The sequence below is a fragment of the Dysidea avara genome, chromosome 3 (genome assembly GCF_963678975.1).
Source record: "Dysidea avara chromosome 3, odDysAvar1.4, whole genome shotgun sequence".
Lineage (NCBI taxonomy): Eukaryota > Metazoa > Porifera > Demospongiae > Dictyoceratida > Dysideidae > Dysidea > Dysidea avara.
The window spans coordinates 47965567-47987908 of NC_089274.1; the positions used below are offsets into that span (position 1 = coordinate 47965567).

Consider the following 22342-nt stretch of genomic DNA (forward strand, 5'->3'; position numbering starts at 1 on the left):
AAAACTGAATATGGGCCAAAGAAAGGAACAAAATCCATCCAACCCCAGGATTTGAACTGCAGGCCACTCAATAAAACAAGAAAAAAAATAAAATGCTTAATTGCTGATCAGATATGGATGTAAAAAAACCATCACATTAATGAATTTTAATCTTATTAGTGGACTGCATGTAAATGAAAGAAGTACTGTACCTACAGTATGACTAGATTTCAAGTGGTGGACCATTAAAGATTTTTGAATAACAGTTAGATTATGAGGATTTTGAGTCAAACAGAAGCAGACTGTAAAGATTTTAAAATCTACACACATGCATATACAAATATCTGGTACCGTTTTATATTTCATTTACTAGCTTTTTGGCCACAAAATGTTCTTTGTCAAAAAGTACATAATCTGTTAGATACTATGATCAATACACACGCTGTTATAGCTATACTAAAAATGATAGTTGTCATAAAATTAATCATTATGATATTTTAGCAGAATCCTTTTTCATATATCTCTCCTGAAAATCAAGGTATAGTTTATTACCAGCAGCAAGTGGAGCTCCCAATGTCAATGACTGTTTATCATATTTGTCATCACCAGTTGTGGTTGCTTTGGAGTTAGGTAGCAGAGTCCTGTCAGATTTCTGCAATGTCCTTGTTATTGTACCAGGAGGTGGACGGCTCTTTGGTTCAGGATGCCTACACCATGTATAATGATTTAAGAGAGTATAATTATATTATACTTCCACTATTGTTCACTGCAACTATTATTCACTTATCTTGTTTACATTGCTGTATAGATTTTTAGTTTATCACTTTAAATTTAATATACTTAATACACAAGCACAAGGAAAATTGGACATTTTAAAATTGATTAGAGATCAAAGAAAAAAGTTGTGAAACAAGGGAGGCTGCCTAAGGCAGCAGGTCGAAGACTGAGGGGAGCAACATTGACAATGGAGCAATGAAGTTTACAAGTGGAGTTTGATGCATACAACAAATATAGATGTTATTCATGGGAGTTGCCCTCAGGAAATGTTTCATATTTAGATTATTTAGCTACTTACAGAAATGTAAAAGTGACTGCTCTATTAGAGCATCTTGATATTTACTTGCAAGCATTGTCCATGGGGGGTATCCTTCATTTCCATCACCTATGTCTGCAGGTGTTTGATGTTTCACTACTTTTTGTTTCCATGATCCTTAAATCCTAGCACTTGTTTGCTTACTTTTTTGCAGTGTTATATTGTGACTGGTGCACCTGATTATAAAGCTTTAACAGTAGGAAAATCTGCAGACTGCACAATTCTGTTTAAAAGATCGAGATACTCTAATACAGCAGTCAGAAACTCCAATAGGACAGTCACCGAATATTATTTACTCTAATAAAGCAGTCACGTTGACATGAAATACTCTAATACAGCAACCAGCTAAAGAATTCAAGATTATTTAAGCTTAAACATCAATAAAAATGGTCTGATACAGCAATAAACTGGCATTATTAGCCATAATTTTGGGAATAATAGGCAATTCTCAAAAGCATAATAGGTGGTTTTTTGAGCACTGCTCAAAAGCATAAAGCTCAATTTTTGGAGCATAATAGCCTCATGCCTATGCAGGGTGACTTGTTTGTAGCTGTACCTTCTACAGGAATCTTGTTTGTAGCTGTACCTTCTACAGGAATCTTGTTTGTAGACATCATATATGTAGCTGAACTTTCTACAGGCTAACTCTGCACTATTAGTGCACATCTCACAATCTATTGCTGTGGGTACATCAATGGTTTCCCATATTAGGTCATAATTGGTTTTTTGATGTGAACAACTCCATTTATCATATTCAATACATAGATTTTGTCTTTTAGCTGTGCTGAATTTCAGGTAATCAAATTTCATTATGACACATTGACAATTATTTTGTAATTATATGAAAAAAGGAGAAAAGGCAGAAAATAAGATTTTGCATGGATTTTGAGGGCTTGTATCTCAGCAAAGCTTGAGGCACTCCCTGTATTCACAGGCCTTAAGCCTTCTCACAGGTCCCTAGTAGAATAGCATTTACAGAATAAACTATAATGCTCAAACTTGGTACTCTGAAATTTGGCACACTTAAAGGCATGGGATTATTAAAGCAATTCTCAGTACCCCAACCACCCTGTATTTATCATTTCCTGCCATGTCCACTCCAAGCTTTCCATAAGGAAAAAAATCCATCCCTCCTTGAGGAAGACTGAGTGTGGCCCCGACTAGACATTGGATGACCTGCAGTTTGAATCCTGGGGTTGGAGGGATTTTTTTCCTTACTTTGGCCCCTTTTCTGTTACACCTTTCCAGCTATAAGTCTAAATCAGTTAGTCTAAGTCCTTGAAATTAGGTTAGGTAATCCTAAGGCTGCAGCACATGTTGCTGTAGACCTTCAGTGCTGGTCACTGTAAAGTGTTAATAATAATAATAATAATAAATGACTGCTAATTAGTAAAAAATGCAGAAGCGATCCAAATTTTTTTAACCCTAATCAAAAAAGAAGTAATATCTATAACACAACAGCCAAGTTGTAGCCATTTTGTGGCTGCCACCTTTGATTTCCACCCTGGTATTTTTGGAGGTCCCTGACCTTTTTAGAAGACTGCACCCTCTTTTACAATGATGCTAATTCCAATCATGTTTAATGTTTAATGATCACAGTGTGATAATTAAAAATGATTGGCATTAGCATCATTGTAGCCATTTGTTGGCCACCACCTTTGATTTCACTACTTTTTTCATCCTGGTCTTTTTGGAGGGTAGCACCCCCTTTTCACAGGAATCCTGTTTTGGTATAGACATATTAACTGTGGAAATGCCTTCTACCTTCAGCAGTGCATATATGCATTTGTGTTTTATGGTGGATTTTGCAGTGTATGAAAAGAAGTAGAGGAAAAAGACTGAAACATTAGCCACTTGTATCTCGGAAATGGCTAGCCCAATTACCTTCAGATTTGATATGTGAACTACCCCACCTGGCAGGCAGGCAGGCAGGCAGGTTTTCAGCAAAATATTGGTTTCAATCAGCTAAGGAATCATGGAGCTATATACATATGTGTAAAAGTTGCATTTTTTCTTCCTGTCTATATAGTGGTGTGCCACCTTCTTGAGCCACATGAAGTATTATGAGCAAATTAGTCATTTGACAGTCCAAAAAGATGCAATCTAAGATAAAAATTTGAACATTTCAGCAATAAGACTGTGTTGCACATCAGGAGCTGATCGGTTCCTATGGACAAGGGAGCATGTAACTCAGTAAACAACAAAATTCAAACACCGCTGCATGTACATACTATAAAATGTAACTTTTATTACGACGTTACATGTAGGTGCATTTTCAAGTGTGTCACATTACCAGCATGACAAAGCAAAGCTAAAGTTGACTGTCATGATGGACAAATGGTAGCACAGGCATGGCAAGACAGCCTTTTCTACTTTTGCTAGTGGCAGGAAATTGCTCCGGTTGACTATTGCAAGCTATTCCTTTGACTTGGCGACCTTCCTATCAAAGCAGCTTCACACAAAACAATGGAGTAACAGCCCATTCTGTGTATCCCCGTTGTGTGTAAGAATGATGTAACTGATGATATACATCGCTAGCGCAAGATGCCATGTTTGAATTTTAACTGTAATGCTAGTAGTGTATGGACTCCCTTGTCCATAGAATTCGATGTGCTCCTGTGCACATATATCATACAAGGGAATACCCAAAGCGATTTCCAGAGTTCCCTTTTGGATTTTATGCTTTAAAGTACCTAGCTATTTCTCAAAATTATGCCAGCATTATAGGCTAGTGCCTATTGCACTATCCAACTAGGGACCTGAATAAAGGCTAGCATAATAGGCAGAATAACGGAACTATAAAACCTTGCATTCCTGTGTAATACATTGGCTCAATGTAAAATATCACTCTATTCTAAAACAATAGTCAGTAACTCTAATAGAGCAGGCAGGTAGCCATTTGACATGATTATAGTAGAGTATATCATGTATGTAACACACTAAGCAGCCAAATTAGTAATTAAATATTTTTAAAATGCAAGTTTTAGAAAGGGATAACATGGGATATAAGGCATAAATTTTGAGCATAATTATGAGCAAAATGGACTGAATTTTTTAGCACTGCAGCATAGCATAACTATAGCATAAAAGCCATTGGAATGTGAGACTACAGCCTCCCTAACTTATGCTGACAATGATAATTAATTACTATGCCATTATAACACTTTTTAATTTATTTATTAATGCTTTACAGCACAGGTACTGAAGGTCTGTAGAACACCTGGTCCTACAGCTTGTCACATAAAGTGTGCTTGAAAGGAGAAAAAAAATCCATAACTGGACCTGGGACTTATAACAACTAATGTGATTGTCTTACCAACACTGCATCATCAGTTCATATATAGCTCTGGGACAACCAGGAGGTGGTGGAAGTCTGTATCCAGTAGTGATTTTTTCTACATACTGTAGAGAGTTCATAATACAGGAATTCTTCATACCATTCACAGCACTTTTTAGATGTATTTATAGTTTACCTCTCTGCCATTAAGCTTTTCAAATGGCTTGTGACCCAAACTCCATATCTCATATATTACACATCCAAAACTCCACACATCACTTTGTGTTGAGTACTTCTTGTAAAGGATTGCCTAAGAGTATTTTTGTTTAAAATGGTAACATAATTTATGATGGCAATAAACCTCAGGAGCTGTCCAATTTATTGCTATTTTCCCTCCTGAAGTGAGATAGTAGGTGTCATCCTCTATGTCTCTTGCCATCCCAAAATCAGCAATCTGTAAACAAATTACAAATGTTCACTTATATGTTTCATAACAAGACATGGATACGAATGAAGGAATATATATAGCCTAACACTATTTATTGTACTCTTGTGATGCATATCCATGACTCTGAACTAAAAATGTATACAATAGGGTTACCCATAGTCACTTTAATTTACAAAAGTTATTGTGATATATATAAAAGGACACAGGAGCATTCTGGGGAGCGTACTCCTATATACTGTAGGGTAGGTAAAAACAGTACCTGGGGCCAAGGACCCGGGACCAGGGGACCTGCGGGAATCCAACTCTTTTTGGAATTTTATACATTTCCCAATTGTACTAGGTACCTCTGCAAGTAGTCTTGCATGGCCAATCCACTTTTCCCCATCTGCCACAGTGTCTCGCACAATGTTTACACCAATTAGAAATTATAGACGCTTCTGAAAAAGTGTCTGAATTTGACTGCATTTACAGACCATTTGCCTGCTGCACAATGAGCATATTAGTCTAATATGTCGCCTAGCTACTAAAGTTTAGACATATTGTGCAAAAAAATATTCCAAGAAAATAGCGATTACTAGCTAAGCCGAATTAAGTAAGTTCCAACAGCTTGACAACCAGACTTCACACACTTTGCACAACGCTTCTAGTAGTTAGGTGGCATAATAGACTAGTATGCTCATTGTGCAGCGCTATGACCTATAAATAGTCAGCTTCATACACTTTTTCAGAGGCACTTAGGATTTCTAATTGGTGTAAACATTGTGCAAGAAACCATGATGGGGAAAAAGTGGATTGGCCATGCAAGACTACTTGCAGAGGTACCTAGTACAAGCATAGAATATCGTGAAGTGTATAAAATTCCAAGAATAGTTGGATTCCCATGGGTCCCCGGGTCCACTGTTTTTACCTACCCTATGCTGTAGAGTTGTACTGATAATCAGATCAGTAATCAGTAGAAACTGATTTTACCATATTCGAAAATCAGTTGTAATGGGCTGTGGCCAGCAGATTATTAGTCTATTCAACTTCAGCAGCTGCAGTACCACTGGAGGGTGGTATCAAAGGCTCTGGTATGTACTTAGGTAATTTGTTTATGTTTTGTGGTAACCACAAAGATAAAACAGTGATGGTTCAGGCCCTAGCCTACTTGTCTGACTAGCAATTTTGAGTTGAAGTAAGCAATCTCACAACGTTGGCTTCACTAGCTCTACTTTTAGGGGAGTATGCACAAGTACAACCTGTAGAGACCTACAATCGGGTGTCGGTTAACTATCGGATATCGCGGTTTTCCCTAAAAATGGGAATCGGTACAACACTAATATACTGGGAAGACTGTAAATGACTTTACTTCTTTTATGCTATCTATTATACGTAATAATACATCTACTCAGTCCAGACTGTGTCGTCTAGTCTCAAACCAGCATCCCCAGTATATCTCCTTAGTAATAATTTTGCACTGCATCTTAGTTAGATGCAATTCCAAGATCCTTTTAATTACTATCCACTAAAACATGTAGCACTGCAAAGGTTACCCATCAACAGACAAACTGGACTGCAAGAGGCACGTGAATTAAGCTTGTATCTTTACTTGGATAATGATCTCCAGATAACTCACTGTACACAAAACAAAGATCCAATAAGCAGTTAGTCATACCAAGCACAATCTTCCCAAAATTGTCAGAACTATAGCAGATTCATCGGCATTAAAATGTCTACAGCACCCTTGTCATTGACACAAGCCAACTCCTACATGGTTAAAAACCTGAATAAGTGCTGCTGTGGAGCAGGCAGACTTGGGGTCAAATACATATTAGGTATTTGTATTTAAACTAGTATTTTTTTAAATGTTGATTTAAGAATGAAGTAGGGATCTGTGCAATAAAAAGTAGTGATACAAGAGATGAATAATGGTATTACAGCATAGTTTGGTGGGAAAGTTTCTAATTTGACAATGAACAAAATAATTGTTATAGCTAATGTGCCAAAGTAGGGACTTTCCCACCGAGCTATGCTGTAATACCATTATTCATTTCTTGTTTCACTACCTTTTATTGCATAGATCCCTACTTCATTTTAATTTTTTTTTTAAATACTAGTTTGTTTAGTTTTTTTTGCTGTAGCACAGCTAGCTAATGACTGTTCTATTAGAATATCACACATGACTGTTGTATCAGAGTGACTGTCATCAAGACACACAATAGTGTGTCGTGCAGCCAAGTACAGCCAGTGCAGGCGCTTGACAGACAAGTGTGTATTTTACAGGAACCAAGAAAATGCCGCTTTCACGCATCCATAACACAATAATGGCTGGACAGAAATTAACTATTTTTGCTGTGGAAACTCCCTCGGGGTAGGGTACTTCCTATTCCAAAGTTGAGGTGAATCTTCCCATCCATCACTGAGATACGTGCCTTCAAAGTTTGTCTTATTTTCTTCGTATTTTTCTTCTTAGTCTTTTTATTCTTCTTTTTCTTCATCTCGCACGCTTTTAATAGAAAAATCATAATAAACCGCGAGTGCTTTGGTTGATTTACTTAAAATTTGGAGGGCAGTAAGAGCGTAATACTGTACATTGCAGTCCAATTTTGGTAGAGATTAGACAAAGAACAAGGGAGTTATGCGCAATTTTTCAAAAATCCAAAGGTGATTTGTTGTCACACCACCAGGGTAAACCGCATAACAGAATAACTTGTAAATTGGTCTGTAGATGGAGTAACTATTGTAGTGCAAACGTTTTGTGGTTTGAAAGAAATCACACTAACAATCATAGAGTTATAATAAAAACGCCAACCATGTGTAAAAATCGCATGATCGAGTTTTTAGTATTACTTATCACGCTTTCCAGGCAAATAGTTAAGGCCAGGCCAAGTTGATTAACAGTTTATCGTCAGGTATATTTGAAAAAGTCGTGCAGGCGGGAGGTCATTTTTCATATTTTATAATTTTTTTTATGTGGAAAAACATTTAAAAGTAGCCACACACAGTAGCTAGCTACATAGCTTATTTGATTACATCACTAGTTGTACTTAATCGTTTATGCATTCTCTCTTTAGAAATCCATTTGCTGAAGGTTCTAACAAATCCAGGCCGGGGATAATCGTTACATTTGTTGCACACACCATGTTTCAATATACAGAAATCATTTCAAGAGTGTAAACAATGATTATCACATGAGAAACAATGAATTATGAAATTATCGCTCTATTCCTAAAAACCCATGCGGGCGGTGACGATAAACTGTGAATCAACTTGGCCTGGCCTAATGGAATCAGCTGAAAATAGGTAGAGAGGTAGGATTATTTTAGAATGATCTTTCAGTGGTTTTCAAGGAATCAGATGAAAAACTACTGAGTTACACTACCTCCCCCCTATATAGTTAATTCCCCTTCCCTGGATAATTTTTGTAACAACTTAAGTAATTATGTCTGTGCGTTATAATCATTTGTGATTTCTACACAGTAAAAACAAATAATAATAATAATATGAAAGTCAACTAGGTGTAACAAGTGTGCGATCAAGATACTCTAATAGAGTAGTCACCCTAATAGAGCAGTCAGCTAAGAATCAAATAATTACTTCTTAAAGCATTCATCTATGTATTGTAGAGAATTTAACACTGTTATAAGCCACTGTGTATGGAGATTAACTAAGAAAAGGTCACCCTGTAGAGAGATCAGCTAGAAATAAGTCAACAATTCACCTTGCAAAGTGTTAAACCACATTTCAAATCACCCAGTAGAGTACTCAGCTAGAAACCAGTCACCCTAAAGAGAGTTCGACTATATTTCAAGTCACCCTGTTGAGAGTTCAGCTGGCTACAAGTTACCTTATAGAGAGATCAGCTAGAACAAATCACCCTGTAGAAAGATCAGCTACATAATCATCCTGTAGAGAGACCAACTGGAAACAAATCATCAATGTTGGGAAAGTTACTTTTAAAAGTAACTAGTTACGTATTACATATTACTTGCAACTGAACCATATAGTTACAGTTACATATTACCCATAAAATAAAGTAACTATAATAATATTACATATTATAATACTTTGTGTCCACAGCCTTAAGCTGTCACGTGTGAAACTACCACCTTATCACGTGACATGATTGCGTTGTTGGACAATGTGCAAATATTGGTTAAAGTAAGAAGCTGGTGAATAAGCTTCATTCAGTAGGCTTCATTACTTCGTTGTGGCTAGGCATTACTCAATGGGTTACTAACAAGATTAGTAACTTTGTTACTTGTGTAATAATCCACCCCAAAAACACCTTCGCTGTAAAAAAGGCGTGCCCAAGAAACTACAAGTACCTGGAACCCAATGTAAAAAAACAAAAAGAAAAAACAGCTCAGCTGAAGTGAAAAGTAACTGGTAACTTAAAGAGCTGATATCTGAAGCGGCCAAGAATACAATTACTAAAGTTTAATCCATGCAAGAACACCTTGGCTATAAAACAGGTGTGTACATGAAAGTAACTGGCAACTGAAATGGCTGATATCTGAAGCGGCCAAGAATGAATGGTCATATACAACTAATTCAAAAATTTAACACTGAACCTTTATAATTCAGCTGTGTTCTATATTCACTCTTGCTGCATCATAAAGTAATTTCTTTTAACTCTAATTGGCTGGTAATTTGGCCGCCTTTTTTGCTCTATTATACTGACTATTACAAAAGGCGGCCAAATTACCAGCCAATTAGAGTTAAAAGAAATTACTTTACGATGCAACAAGAGTGAATATAGAACACAGCTGAATTATAAAGGTTCAGTGTTAAATTTTTGAATTAGTTGTATATGACCATTCATTCTTGGCCGCTTCAGATATCAGCCATTTCATTACTTTCATGTACACACCTGTTTTATAGCCAAGGTGTTCTTGCATGGATTAAACTTTAGTAATTGTATTCTTGGCCGCTTCAGATATCAGCTCTTTAAGTTACCAGTTACTTTTCACTTCAGCTGAGCTGTTTTTTCTTTTTGTTTTTTTACATTGGGTTCCAGGTACTTGTAGTTTCTTGGGCACGCCTTTTTTACAGCGAAGGTGTTTTTGGGGTGGATATCACTCATTTTTGTCAGTGATAGACTCTACATTTGGTTTAAAAGGTAATTTTTTGGAAATGAGCAATTAACATTAATGCAGAATATTATCTTGGAGAGTCAGTAAAATCCAAACATAATAATGATTGTTTCATAACACCGTAAATTCGGAAGTATGAATTTACGGTGTAGTATGACTGTTCTATTAGAGTAAATCTATCTTTACTGCCTGCATGTGACGAATATATCTCATATCTGTGCATGTTAAATGCTTCAGACACCTAATTAAACTTGCAAGTGCCTAACTAGTTCACAGTTACTACACAGCTATAAATACATTTGTAATTGTTATCATCATAATCATTTATCATGTGATAACCATTTTTTAATATTTTGGTCACAACTTCAGGATTAGAGCAGCAGAGAAAGGAATAGAGGACTCAACCATCAAGACTTGTATATGGGAGATGGAACAGTATTGCGATGGACAATGCCAGTACTAACCCCTCAAGGGTGTTGCAGTACAGTATAGATGCAAGACCAGAGCCTCGATCGTCACCTTTTGACTGTGGTCACAACTTCAGGATTGGAGCAGCAGAGAAAGGAATGGAGGACTCGATCATCAAGACTCGGGGAGATGGAATAGTATTGCCATGGACAATGCCAGCACTAATCCCTCAAGGATGTCACAGTGCAGTATCGATACAACCACTCCAACCAGTGCATAAGACCAGAGCCTTGATCATCACCTTTCGACTGAAATTTTTATACTTGAAGCAATGAAAACAAAAAAGTTGTAGTACTTATACTTTCCTGAGGGAGCATGTCCCCAGAGTCCCAGACTCCCTTGCCTGTTCAGCAGAATAATAGGATTGAGCCTTACTACCACTCTCATCTTTATTCTTGGCCCGGATGTACATATCAGCAACATAATACAGTAGTTGTAGATAATGCTAGTTAATGCCCCTAGCTATAGGTAGAGCTATAGGGGTGGAATTTTTCCCTACCATCACACTATCACAGTAGTTCTTCTCGCAGTTCTTTGCCTGGCCATCATCAACTGCTGTAAAAACATTAGTCTCGTCCCCCAGACCCTTCCTCAAGCATGCTTATCACACAAAAATAACTTAGTTTAGCAGTGCACAAACGCTGGGGGCAATTATTGACAGCTTATACTATATTAAAGTACATTTACCGCATTGTTGAACCATGTATACCACCAGAATCCACCGGATTGACAACTAACACGTGATCTATTTAGGGGAAATCTCGTGGAAAGTCCCTAATTACCTTAAGCGGACACTCATGATACGTGGTTTTAAATTGAATGGTTTAAGAATGTAACTGGATGGTGAGGCGTACTTTAATTGGCTCGACTTTAATGAGAAACTCGAGCCCCTCGTGAGAAACTACATCGCTAGAGCAACGCTTGAAGAAGTAAGAGTCAAGAATACTGAGGTACTCTATGACATATGCCGGTCTTGAATGCTAACGAAACGAGGAGTGAAGTTTGTGCAACGTGTCATATCGCCACACACTGATTCACCGTGTTTGTGCGATAGGGTTTTTGACCTGTCCACCAGATGTTGAAAGGAAATTCATTCCACCACATGTTGAAAGGAAATTCATTCCAACTTGTGAAGTTATTGATATACTCATTGTTGGGGTCCACAGGGACATCGATGATTATTTACCAGTCAGCTGTAAGTAATGTCACAACAGAAGGAAAGGAACCATTTCCATACCCCTATGGCATACTGATTTTCCAGGTCAGTTTATGTGCACTCAACCACAGAAATGTAGAACTTTGGTTGCAGGTGGAAAATAAACACTTTTTTACTCAGTTACAAGAGATTCACCCAGCTGGGATAAAATGTTGAAGTGAATGTCATTAGTACCAACTTGTTCATCAGGTATTGGACAATTCCAAGTGTCCAGATTATGCAGTTGTCCTCATGTTCAAGTTTACACGTTTAGGCAAGTTCCACAACATCCTATAATCTATTACTATATCAGTGTGGAATAATGCTTCTATGATATTTTTCATATTCCAGGCTTTAGGTATATTGTATTTAACACCTGCTTGTTGGTTTTTGCAGGCCATCTGGTCATACTGGTTTATCCACTAGCAGTTGAATGTGATCATGGTACATATGTAAGTTGAGACCACGCAAGAACAAAGATACAGGTGTCATGAATTTCAGGTCAGTTACCGTTCAGAGGAATTGTATTATTGCAATTGTTCTTTTTGTAGTTATCAATTATCACTGACCAGTTTGTGATAGCGTACTTTTGTTTGACTAATGACTTAATGTTCTGGTTTACATGCTTACCCAACAGTTATGTTACTCATTTAACCTGCATATGGGATATATATTTTTTAGTTCATTTTGATTATCCATCCTTTATTGGTACAGCCTGGCATATTGATTTTTTGCACATTCTCTTTTTAATTCAGTGCCTGCTGGATTGTTTCGTCAGATATCGAAACAGGTGTCTTTGGTGTTGATACCGATGTTCCAGGTCAGTTTGCATGTGTGTTTAATTTAAGGTTGACTTCAGTGCCTGCTTATTCTTTTACAGGTCTCGGTATCGAGTGTCATGAATTTCAGGTCAGTTGACGTACAGAAGAATTGTATTATTGCAATTGTTGTTTTTGTAGTTATCAATTATCACTGCATACTAGTGATGTGAATTTGCAAGTCAGTCTACTCAGATGTATCGGGCATAGTGTTGATGGGTTCAAACAAATATCCAGTGTAGACTGTAGTGGCATCAAGGGTGTTAATTTCCAAGTCAGTTTACATGTTGTGATGTTAGTGATTTTTTCCTAGTACCCAGGTGTTAAGTGTATTGTATTTAATGCCCACCTGTTATGTTTTTAAATTATGGTATATCAGTGTAGACAGTGCAACAGTAAGCCTTCTGTGTTGTAGTAACTATTTGTTTCATAATTATGCTGTTGTCCCAGAATGGCACAATTTTTGGGCAACCAGTGTTAAGTCCAGTGGTACAAACATTGTATTATGACCAAGTTGTGATAGCGTACTTTTGTTTGACTAATGTCCTAATGTTCAGGTTTGACATGCTTACCCAACAGTTATGTTATTCATTCACTTAGCCTGGGATATAATTTTTGTTCATTTTGATTGTACATGCTATTATTAATACAGCCCGGCATATTGATTTTTTGTACATTCTCTTTTAATTCAGTGCCTGCTGGATTGTGTCATCAGATATCGAAACAAGTGTTTTTGGTGTTACGACCAATGTTCCAGGTCAGTTGCATGAGTGTTTAATTTAAGGTTAACTTCAGTACCTGCTTATTCTTTTACAGGTCTCAGTATCGTCATGCTGACATACAAGAAATCATCACTATTGTTGGAACTATTTTTAGTCAAGTCTTGATGTGATGTTGTTTAACGTTGTTACACATTGTTGCATGTTTACCATATGGCAAATAATTTTCATGGCCATCATGAAATTTGAATATTGTGTAAGTTGTGTGGAACAACCCCAACTCATACATGGTCACTGGCAAACCATGAACCACATTCGAGCCACAACACCACGAACCACATCCGAGCAATCCATTACAAAATTTTGTTGCACCATTTGTGTGTGCATAATACTTAATGAAAGCCACAACACAAACTACATGGTACACACTACATAGAGGTGGTAACCCCTAAAGCCTTGTTATCTTTTGTATTCACCCAGGAGTTCATAAGCTCGTAGTAGGGCTTATGAACTCCTGATTCACCTTACCGGCCTTTGTGGTTAATCTATTAAAAATTACATGTAAATAGAGAATTGAAGAGTATGCTTAAAGTACCTTCGCTAGTGATTTTGTTCTTCACACCATAAGACAACTGGCGATTTATAAACGCTCGCATGGGGTGTGGCACTAAATCGAATTTAAAAGATTTCTGCTTAAAACGCCATCCCTAGGGAACTTACGGTTCAGCACGCTGTCACAACTTGTTTATCAGGCATTAGAGTTTGTGTCCACGTCATGTCTTTAAAAGTTATTGTAGGGAATAGAGGTTTGATTGCAGAAAATACGCGTATAGGCAAACCAGGATTGGATAATGTCAGTGCTAGATGGACTATACAAACACGGCTATGTTGACTGGTATAACGTGACAGTAGTTGTAACATAAGGTAGAGAAATAAAGTGAAATACGCCTATTTTTTTATTTTGCGATGGTTACTTTTTTATTTTAGCGAGGTCGCAAGAAAACTATGATGATGACGACTCCTAAAGATTTTTTTATCACGTAACGCAATACAAATCTATTGAGAGATATTGCATAATCTAGGACTAATATTGCGAAACCGGCCCTACACGTAAATAACTCACAGTAGTGGCCCCGCGTCTTTTAATTGGGCGTGCACTTTGTAGTTTCTTGGCCGCGCGACTCACTACCGTGAGTCTTGATATTATGCAATATTAGATTCGTCACAGTAACTATATTACTTAGGTAACACGTTACATTTGTAAGTAAAGTAACTTGAGTTATATTACCTGTTTTTATAGCATATTTTGTTATATTACTTAGTTATCACAAAAGTAATAATATTACGTAACGCGTTACTCCCAACACTGCAAATCACCTTGTACATAAATCAGCTAGAAACAAGGCATCCTGTAGAGAGACCAGCTGAAAACAAATCACCTTGTAGAGTTAAAAACAAGTCACCCTGTGGAAAAGATCATCTAAAATCAAACAGAGATCAAATCACCCTGTACAAAGATCAGCTAGAAACAAGCCACACAGACTGTCAGTAGAGAGATCAGCTAGAAGCAAATCTCTCACTAGAGAAATCAGCTAATTAATCTCTCTACAGGGCAGCTTGTTTCTACTAAACTTTCTATAGGCTGACTTGAAACGTAACTGAACTCTCTGCAAGATGACTCGTTTTTAGTTGATCTCTCTACAGAGTGATTTGTTCCCAGAAACAAGTCCACTATGTATTAAGAGTTCATGCAGTTATATATAAGTAAGTCACCATGAAGAGAGATCAGCTGGAAATAAATCACACAAATCATGATCACTTTGAAGAGAAATCAGCTCGAAACAAATCACCCTGTAGAGAGATTAGCCAGAAACAAATCACCTGTATAGAGTTCAGCAAGTAACAAGTAACCTTGTAGAGAAATCAGCTAGAAACAATTCACCCTGTAGAGATCAACTAGAAACAAATTCCTATAGAGAGATCAGCCAGGACAAGTCACCCTGTAGAGAGTTCAGCTGGACACTGTAGAGAAATCAACTAGAAACAATTCACCCTGTAAAGATTAGCTAGAAAGAAATCAACCTGTAGAGAGATCAGCTCAACACAAATCACCCTTTAGAGAGATCTGGTAGAAACAAGTCACCCTGTAGAGAGTTCAGCCAGTAAGAAGTCACCCTGTACAGAAATCAGCTCAACTGTAGAAATATCAGCTAGAAACAAGTCAACCTGTAGCGAGATTAGCTACATTTCAATTACCTTGTAGAAATATCAGCTTGAAACAAATCACCCTGTAGAAGGATCAGTTAGAAACAATTCACCCTGTAGAGAGATCAGCAAGGAACAAATCACCCTATAAAAAGATCAGTTTGAAACAAATGACTCCGTTGAAAGATTAGCTAGAAACCAGTCATCCTGTACATAGATCAGATAGAATGAAGTCACCGTGTAGCACTACCAGAGAACAGTGCCATGAAACACCTATGATCATCTATAAATAGGAAAATAATTTCCATAAAGTGACTTTCATGGACATGAATTCATGAAAAGTGGAGATTTCATGGAAATTTCGTAGCACTGACAAATTATTTCATGTTTGCAGTGGCCATTAATTGTCAACTTTTCACAGGCTGTGTCCATGAACTGTCAAATTTTCATTGGCAATGTCCATGAAAACTACATGAAATTTCATGGTTTACCATTGCATTTTCATTGGCTGTTCTCTGTGAGTTCAGCTACAAATAAGTCAGATCAAATCACGCTGTAGAAATATCAGCTAGAAAAAAATCACTCTATAGAGAGATCAGCTGGAAACAAGCACCCTGTAGAGAGATCAGTGTGATCAAGTCACCCTGTAAGAGCCTAACTACTTTTCAAGTCACCCCATGGAGAGTCCAGCTACGGAAAACTCTCTCAGTAGAAAGATCAGCTAGAAATACATCACCTTGTACAGTATTCAGTTAGAAACAAATCACCCTGTAGAGAGATCAGTTAGGCAAGTTACCCTGTTACCTGCAAAGAATTAAACTATTTTTCAAGTCACCCTGTAGAGAGATCAGCTAGAAACAAATTTCCCTGTAGAGAGATCAGCTTGATCAAGTCACTCAGAAGGGAGTTCAACTACATTTCGAGTCACCCTGTAGAGAGTGTAACTAGAAACAAGTTACCCTGTAGAGAGATCAGCTAGAAACAGTCACCCTGTAGAAAGATCAGCTAGACACAATAATTCACCCTGTAGAGATTGGCTAGAAATGTAGAAAGATCGGCTATCACCTTGTAGAGAGCTCAGTTTGAAACAAGTCACCCTGTAGAAATGTCAGCTAGATAAGAAACAAATCACCCTATAGAGAGATCAGTTAGAAACAAGAGAGAATTCATCTACATTTCATATAGTGTTTCAGCTAGAAATAAGCCACCCTGTGGTGAGTTCAACTACAAACCATTCACCATGTAGTCAAAGAGTACAGCTACTTCCTTGTAGAACTTTCAGCTACATATACCTTTCCCTGTAGAGTATTCAGCTGCGAACTGTGTGACTTATCTTTATGATCAATCAACACCATTGCCTAAATGTACATGTAGCTAAACAAAATTAATCATTTAAATCTTCTTCATAATAATCTTCTTTCTATGGTGAAGAAAAAGACAAGTTAAAATAAATATCGAAAGCTGGCCATAGGCTGGCTTTAGGTATGAATATACAAAAAGAAGTGATATCTAATCAAAAACAGCCAAGCTGTAAAAAAAGGTGCAGCCTCCAAAAAAGCAAGGGTAACAAAGATGTGAAATCAAAGGTGGCGGCCAAGAAATGGCTGTGATGGTAGGTTAATGGCAAAATTTTAATAACAACAATTCAGGCGAATTTGGTGCCAAATCCTAGTGAAACTTGGAAGAGGCAACACAAATTCACCTGAATTGTCGTTATTAAAATCTTTGCCATCATCACAGCCATTTCTTGGCTGCCACCTTTGATTTCACATCTTTTTTTTACCCTTGCTTTTTTGGAGGCCGCATCCTTTGTTGCAGCTTGGCTGTTTTTGATTAGATATTAGAGTATCTCAAGTCAGCCTAGGGGTGTGCAGCTAGCTAGACCAATAAGGGGCAAGGTCATCTTGTTTACTGTTAAGTAAATAGCTAGATTGTTAAGAGGTGTGGTCTCAATACTCTATCGCTATTAGTCCACCTAGATCTTTATTTGATGGCTGTAAACAGGATCTCAATCACAAAGTTGCAGATATCTAGCATGACTGAACCACTTCTGAAATCCAGCTCTGAAATAATTCTGTGGTGCCTAAATATGCTGCTGAAAGGAAGTGTTGATACAGAAAATTAATGCCTCGATATAGTTTCATTGGTGAAGAAGACAAGCAGCCTGATTGAAGATAAAAGAAAAGACAAGGCACAAAGGGCCTACACTCGTTGGAACCCCAAAAGGCACATTAAGTTTGTTATTGTGGCATAAAATGGTGGCCATGTGCTGCTTCGTTTGGCCTCTAGTCTTGCGACTGTGGTCAGGCAGTCAGTTAGGCAGTCAGTCAGACAGTGAGACTAAAATTCAAGTTTTGGCAATTTTTAAAATTATATATCTGGCCACCTGTAAGAGTTTTGTTATTTTAATGCTGTCTTATATATTATATGGACTAGTACTATTCTGTAATGATGACTTTTGTCGTGTATAGGGACCCGCCTATTATGCTACAAATTTTACCTATTATGCTATGCTGCACTGCTCAAATTTTTTATCTATTATGCTCAAAGTATGCTCAAATTTTATGCCTCGTTTCCCACGTTATGGGCACATAATAAGTGGCTGAACCACATCTTGCTCTTCAAAACTGCATGTGACAGAAAAGATCGATATACTCTAATAGAACAATCAGCTGCCTGGTTGTTCTATTAAAGTCATTGACTGTTCTATTAGAGTATATCGATCTTTTTCTGTGATATGTAGTTGACCATCAAGGATTTGTAGTATGGCTGAAATATTCTTCCTATTATGCTAGCATTATGCTCAATGCACCTATTATGCTGATAATTATGCCAGCATAATCGGCGGGTCCCTATTTGTGTAAAATGCCTCCAGGATGATTTTTAAAGGTGGAATTGTGGGTGGTGAGCATAGTTTTGGGAACAACCCCTACTTAAATGGTACTACTGTAGTGTTTGACGCAAATTTTGAGTAATTGTATTTGTAGTTTAGAAATTGGATGTATTTGTTGGTTTGTAACTAATATTTTCCTAATGTATTTAAATACCTACAATTACTTTGAGTATATTTTTACCAAAATAAGATCATAAAATCAAAATTTAATGATCACAAGCGATGTCATTTGAATATCAGAAGTCAGAGCCCCCAATCAAGAAAATGACACTTTTCAATGATGCGATAGGTATCTTCTATTATACCACTTCAGTGGTCAAAGAATATTTACTGTCACCATGCTTACCACAAGAGAAGGATCTAATTAAGTTCTGGATATTAAACATTCTCTGTTAACTAAATTATTAACCCAATTTTTGTGTGTGCTGGCTTTATAAGCACCCATTGAAAGACTTTTCAGTATTGCACAGAAAATATTTCAATCTGAGAGATGCAGGCTAACAGATAAAAGATTGATGTTTAGATACAATCAATAGCGTACAATACACATACACCCCCTGTACATACATAGGGTTATGTAGCATGTTGCCTTACAATTTAATAACAGTACTTACAGTAATAAACGATATTATGCATATAGATTAGAAGGTAACATGCATATACAGTGTAGAAAAACAAGCAGTTGGGTCACTTGGAAAACCTAATAACAACAAAGTATTTACAATTGTATTTAAATACTTTGGAAAGTACTTATATTAGCATTTAAACATTTGCAAATTTGCTATTGTATTTGGAAAATTTCTAGTATTTGTATTTGTAATTAAATACTATGCACTGTAATTGACTCCAAGTCTGGGAGCAGGTTGGTTAAAAGTTAAGTTGTCATCAGTGTTGGGGATAACGCATTACTTAATGAGTTATGTAATATTATTACTTTTTGTGGTAACTAGTAAGTAATATAACGAAATATGCTATAAAAACTAGTAATATAACTCAAGTTACTTTACTTAAAATGCAATGCGTTATGTACCTAAGTAATGAAGTTACTGTAACAAATCTAATATTAAATAATTTTATTACTATAATAATCTCATTACTAATCCACTGAGTAATTCCTAGCCACAAGAAGTAACAAAGCCTACCTCGAATAAATGAATGAATGAAGCTTATTGACCAGTTTCTTTCTCTCGAATACAATTATAGCCAGGATTTACACTTGTCTAACAATCACGTGATAAGGTGGTAGTTGTACATGTGACAGCTTAAGGCAGTGGACACAAAGTAACATTAACATTAACATGCAATATTATTATAGTTACTTTATTTTGTGGGTAACATGTAACTGTAACTAAATAGTTTTTGCTGCAAGTGATAGTAATATGCAATGAGTTATTTTTAAACAATAATTGCCCCAACACTGGGTGCCATGTGAGCAGTAATATACATTAATGGCTGATTCCAATACTTCATAAAAAAGTAGCAGCCCTATTTTTTTTTGCTTGATAGAGAATAGTTTATAAGAACTTTTATGAACTTAAGCCTTTTAAGTGCCAAACATAATTGGTGGTACAAACTATGCTGGGTTTTTGTAATTCTTGCATCTAAATTATAGACTTGCTTGCTACTTGCCATCCATATTTACTCTATATTCGCTGGACTAACTTATAGATGAGATGTTCTGGTGAACGCATAACATTTATCTTATTGATAAGTTTAAAGTATATAGTTTGATTGTATTCATCAAGATGAATGGTCAATTTTGCCAAGGTCTCCCATCAATATGTGGTTTGGATGCCGACTATTATAAGCTAGTGCAGCTTAAATGTGTGCCCAAAGTTATCGAGAGAAAAAAAATGCCACCAGCTGGATTTCAACCCATGACCTCTTACATGGAAATCAGACATTCTACCACTGGAATACTTTGTGTTGTGGTGGAATGTAGCTATAAAGCTTTCTCTACACCATGGCCTTTGATGTGATGTAATGGACAAATTACAGAAACATGCAGAAGTTCATCATAGTATTTTGTGCACTATACGTACAAAGACTGGTGAGTAAGTAGCATGACTGCCAAATGGACAGCCAGACAGACAAAACAGATGATTTTCAGTTACATGCATTTTTATAGTACGAACTATTTGGAGAGAACAAACTTTACTTTAAAGTGTATATATAACCTCATGAGAATTCAGGTGAGCTCAAGTTAACCATACTTGTTCATCTATTGTCAAAATAAACACTGTACCTTACACACATCATCACTTGATACTAGTATATTCCTAGCAGCCAGGTCTCTGTGTACAAAGTGTTTGCTAGCAAGGTAGTTCAATCCCGATGATACTTGTCTGCAAAAGCTCAACAAATCATGTTTCAAATCAACATTAGTCTCCTGAGGAGCTCTGCATTGGCAAAATAGCAAACTTCAATAAAATTACATATTAAGCTCACGTCTTCATTTCCAAGAGGTATGCACGTAAATCTCCCTTAGACATATACTCCAGTACAATCATCATTTTCTCCTCTTCAGTTACTACTCCATGTAATTGTACTATATTGATGTGCTGAAACTGACCCATAATGGCTGCCTCCCTCAGAAACTTCACCCTGTCTGGTTCTGAACATTTTGAATTGAGTGTCTTCACTGCTACTTGTATAGGATCAGCAGAACCATCAGTCCATGTACCCAAATGGACTACTCCAAATTCACCAGATCCAAGTTTTTGTAACATTCTATAATTGTACATATGCACATTCAATACACTTTAGTCCATGTATGTACATAAATTATAAACACACCTGATGTTATCGTTTTTTATTTTTCGGAGTTTCTTCTGTTCAAACCAGGTATATATAGCCTCCTCTAAGTATCCTGGGTCTTCATAGATCTTTTCATCATCAGGCAGGCCATCACTCAATATCCTGTTGTCTGAATCATTTCCAGTAGGTAGTGTAGCAGCTACCACATACTGGTAAGGTGTTTGTCCCTTCTCATACACGTCAACATCAGGAAGTGTATGATAAATGTTACTTGCAAATTTAGGTCTGTTTTTAAATAGACTTTTAGCTGGATCCATATATGGTAATGGTTCACTGGTCTTGTTATCAGCAAAACTAGCCTGGTTAGCACTGGAATAATAGAAGGGGTTATCAGCATCTTCATAGTCAACTGTAATATCATCCTAAAAAGGAGCAGTAAATTAGACAGTGTACAATATACCCATGAATTGGCCTAGTGTAGCTATGTGGATTAATTAACCCCATGGTGCACATGTCTGTGACAGCTAAACATGTGCTAAAGAATGGTTGATATGCAAGGCCTATCATGTCACTATTAATCTGGGAACTGGAGGTAAGGGGATACCACAAATAATTACACGTGCTCTACAATGCAGTGCTACTATTTTGGTGGTTTTTGCCTTGTACATCTACCAAATCACCACAGAGACCTACAAACAGCAAGGGTAGGATGGTGTGTGATAATTTTCTACCCAAATAAATTCCAAAACATGATATCATATTCTTGGGTGTCCTAGTTAGCCTGTAACCTTAGACTCACTTGTATCCAGAAATCTAACTTCATGTGGCCAAGAAACTCAGCGTGCCACACTGTGAGTACGTACAGGAAGAAACAAAATGCGGCACCCCACATACCAAATTTGAGCATGATTCATGAAATATAAGCCTTCAATATTTGGCTTAATTTCTTCATTATTTCTTTGTTTAGGGAGCTTGGGAGGGGGATTTAGATTATTATTTTCACACACTTTACAACAACTGTTATAAAATGCAAATGTATAGCTTTATCATCTTGAACTTTAGTGGTACACTTTAAGAACATATTGCAGCACAATCACATACCAAGTTTAGTGCAAATCTGATAAACAATCATTGATTTGATATGATTTATTGTTTAACTCAGCTAGAGCCGTTCTTCCTTGCAGGAGTAACAACATACAGTAACACTAAAAATGCACAGTACAAAAATTAGCTAAACACACAATACACAAACAAGAACAACTGAACACACAATACAAAACCAAAAACTCACATTACAAAACAGACAACAAATACAAACTAAATGTTACAATTTAATAAGTAGATATACATGATAATCATGGTGGAATCGCTGGTAACGGAGGTCTTTGATGGCAGGATGGAAGTTGGATGGTATT

The 22342-nt window shown here is 36.8% G+C and overlaps 2 protein-coding genes across 13 annotated transcripts in view; one reads left to right on the plus strand and one right to left on the minus strand.

Annotated features, from left to right (window-relative positions):
- Positions 1-200: 200 nt before the first annotated feature.
- Positions 201-22342, minus strand: part of LOC136251368 (uncharacterized) — a 54223-nt gene continuing 32081 nt past the window's right edge. For all 3 annotated transcript variants that reach the window (XM_066043805.1, XM_066043806.1, XM_066043804.1), the window contains exons 6-12: positions 20967-21349; positions 20619-20900; positions 20416-20569; positions 4711-4803; positions 4546-4659; positions 4389-4474; positions 201-686 (exon numbers count right to left, since the gene is read on the minus strand). In XM_066043805.1, the coding sequence (XP_065899877.1) occupies positions 467-686; positions 4389-4474; positions 4546-4659; positions 4711-4803; positions 20416-20569; positions 20619-20900; positions 20967-21349 (1332 nt within the window). In that variant the 3' untranslated portion in view covers positions 201-466. The remainder of the gene's footprint in view (positions 687-4388; positions 4475-4545; positions 4660-4710; positions 4804-20415; positions 20570-20618; positions 20901-20966; positions 21350-22342) is intronic.
- LOC136251369 (uncharacterized) lies at positions 11053-13322 on the plus strand. Of its 10 annotated transcripts, XM_066043808.1 has the most exons (9): positions 11053-11340; positions 11395-11601; positions 11650-11809; positions 11932-12036; positions 12291-12355; positions 12416-12444; positions 12535-12627; positions 13046-13110; positions 13170-13322. In XM_066043808.1, exons 4-9 carry the CDS (start codon positions 12026-12028, stop codon positions 13243-13245), a joined length of 339 nt encoding a protein of 112 aa, XP_065899880.1. In that variant the 5' UTR covers positions 11053-11340; positions 11395-11601; positions 11650-11809; positions 11932-12025; the 3' UTR covers positions 13246-13322. The 10 variants fall into 10 exon arrangements, with proteins under 10 accessions (XP_065899880.1, XP_065899881.1, XP_065899879.1 ...); XM_066043807.1 differs by having other exon boundaries at positions 11054-11601; positions 11650-11745; XM_066043811.1 differs by having other exon boundaries at positions 11056-11601; positions 12087-12355; positions 12495-12627.

Coding starts and splice junctions, on each gene's coding strand:
- LOC136251369 (XM_066043809.1), top strand. Junction 12,445..12,534: donor TCGAGTGTCATGAATTTCAG/GTCAGTTGACGT, acceptor GTGAATTTGCAA/GTCAGTCTACTCAGATGTAT. Junction 13,111..13,169: donor TGTTACGACCAATGTTCCAG/GTCAGTTGCATG, acceptor ATTCTTTTACAG/GTCTCAGTATCGTCATGCTG.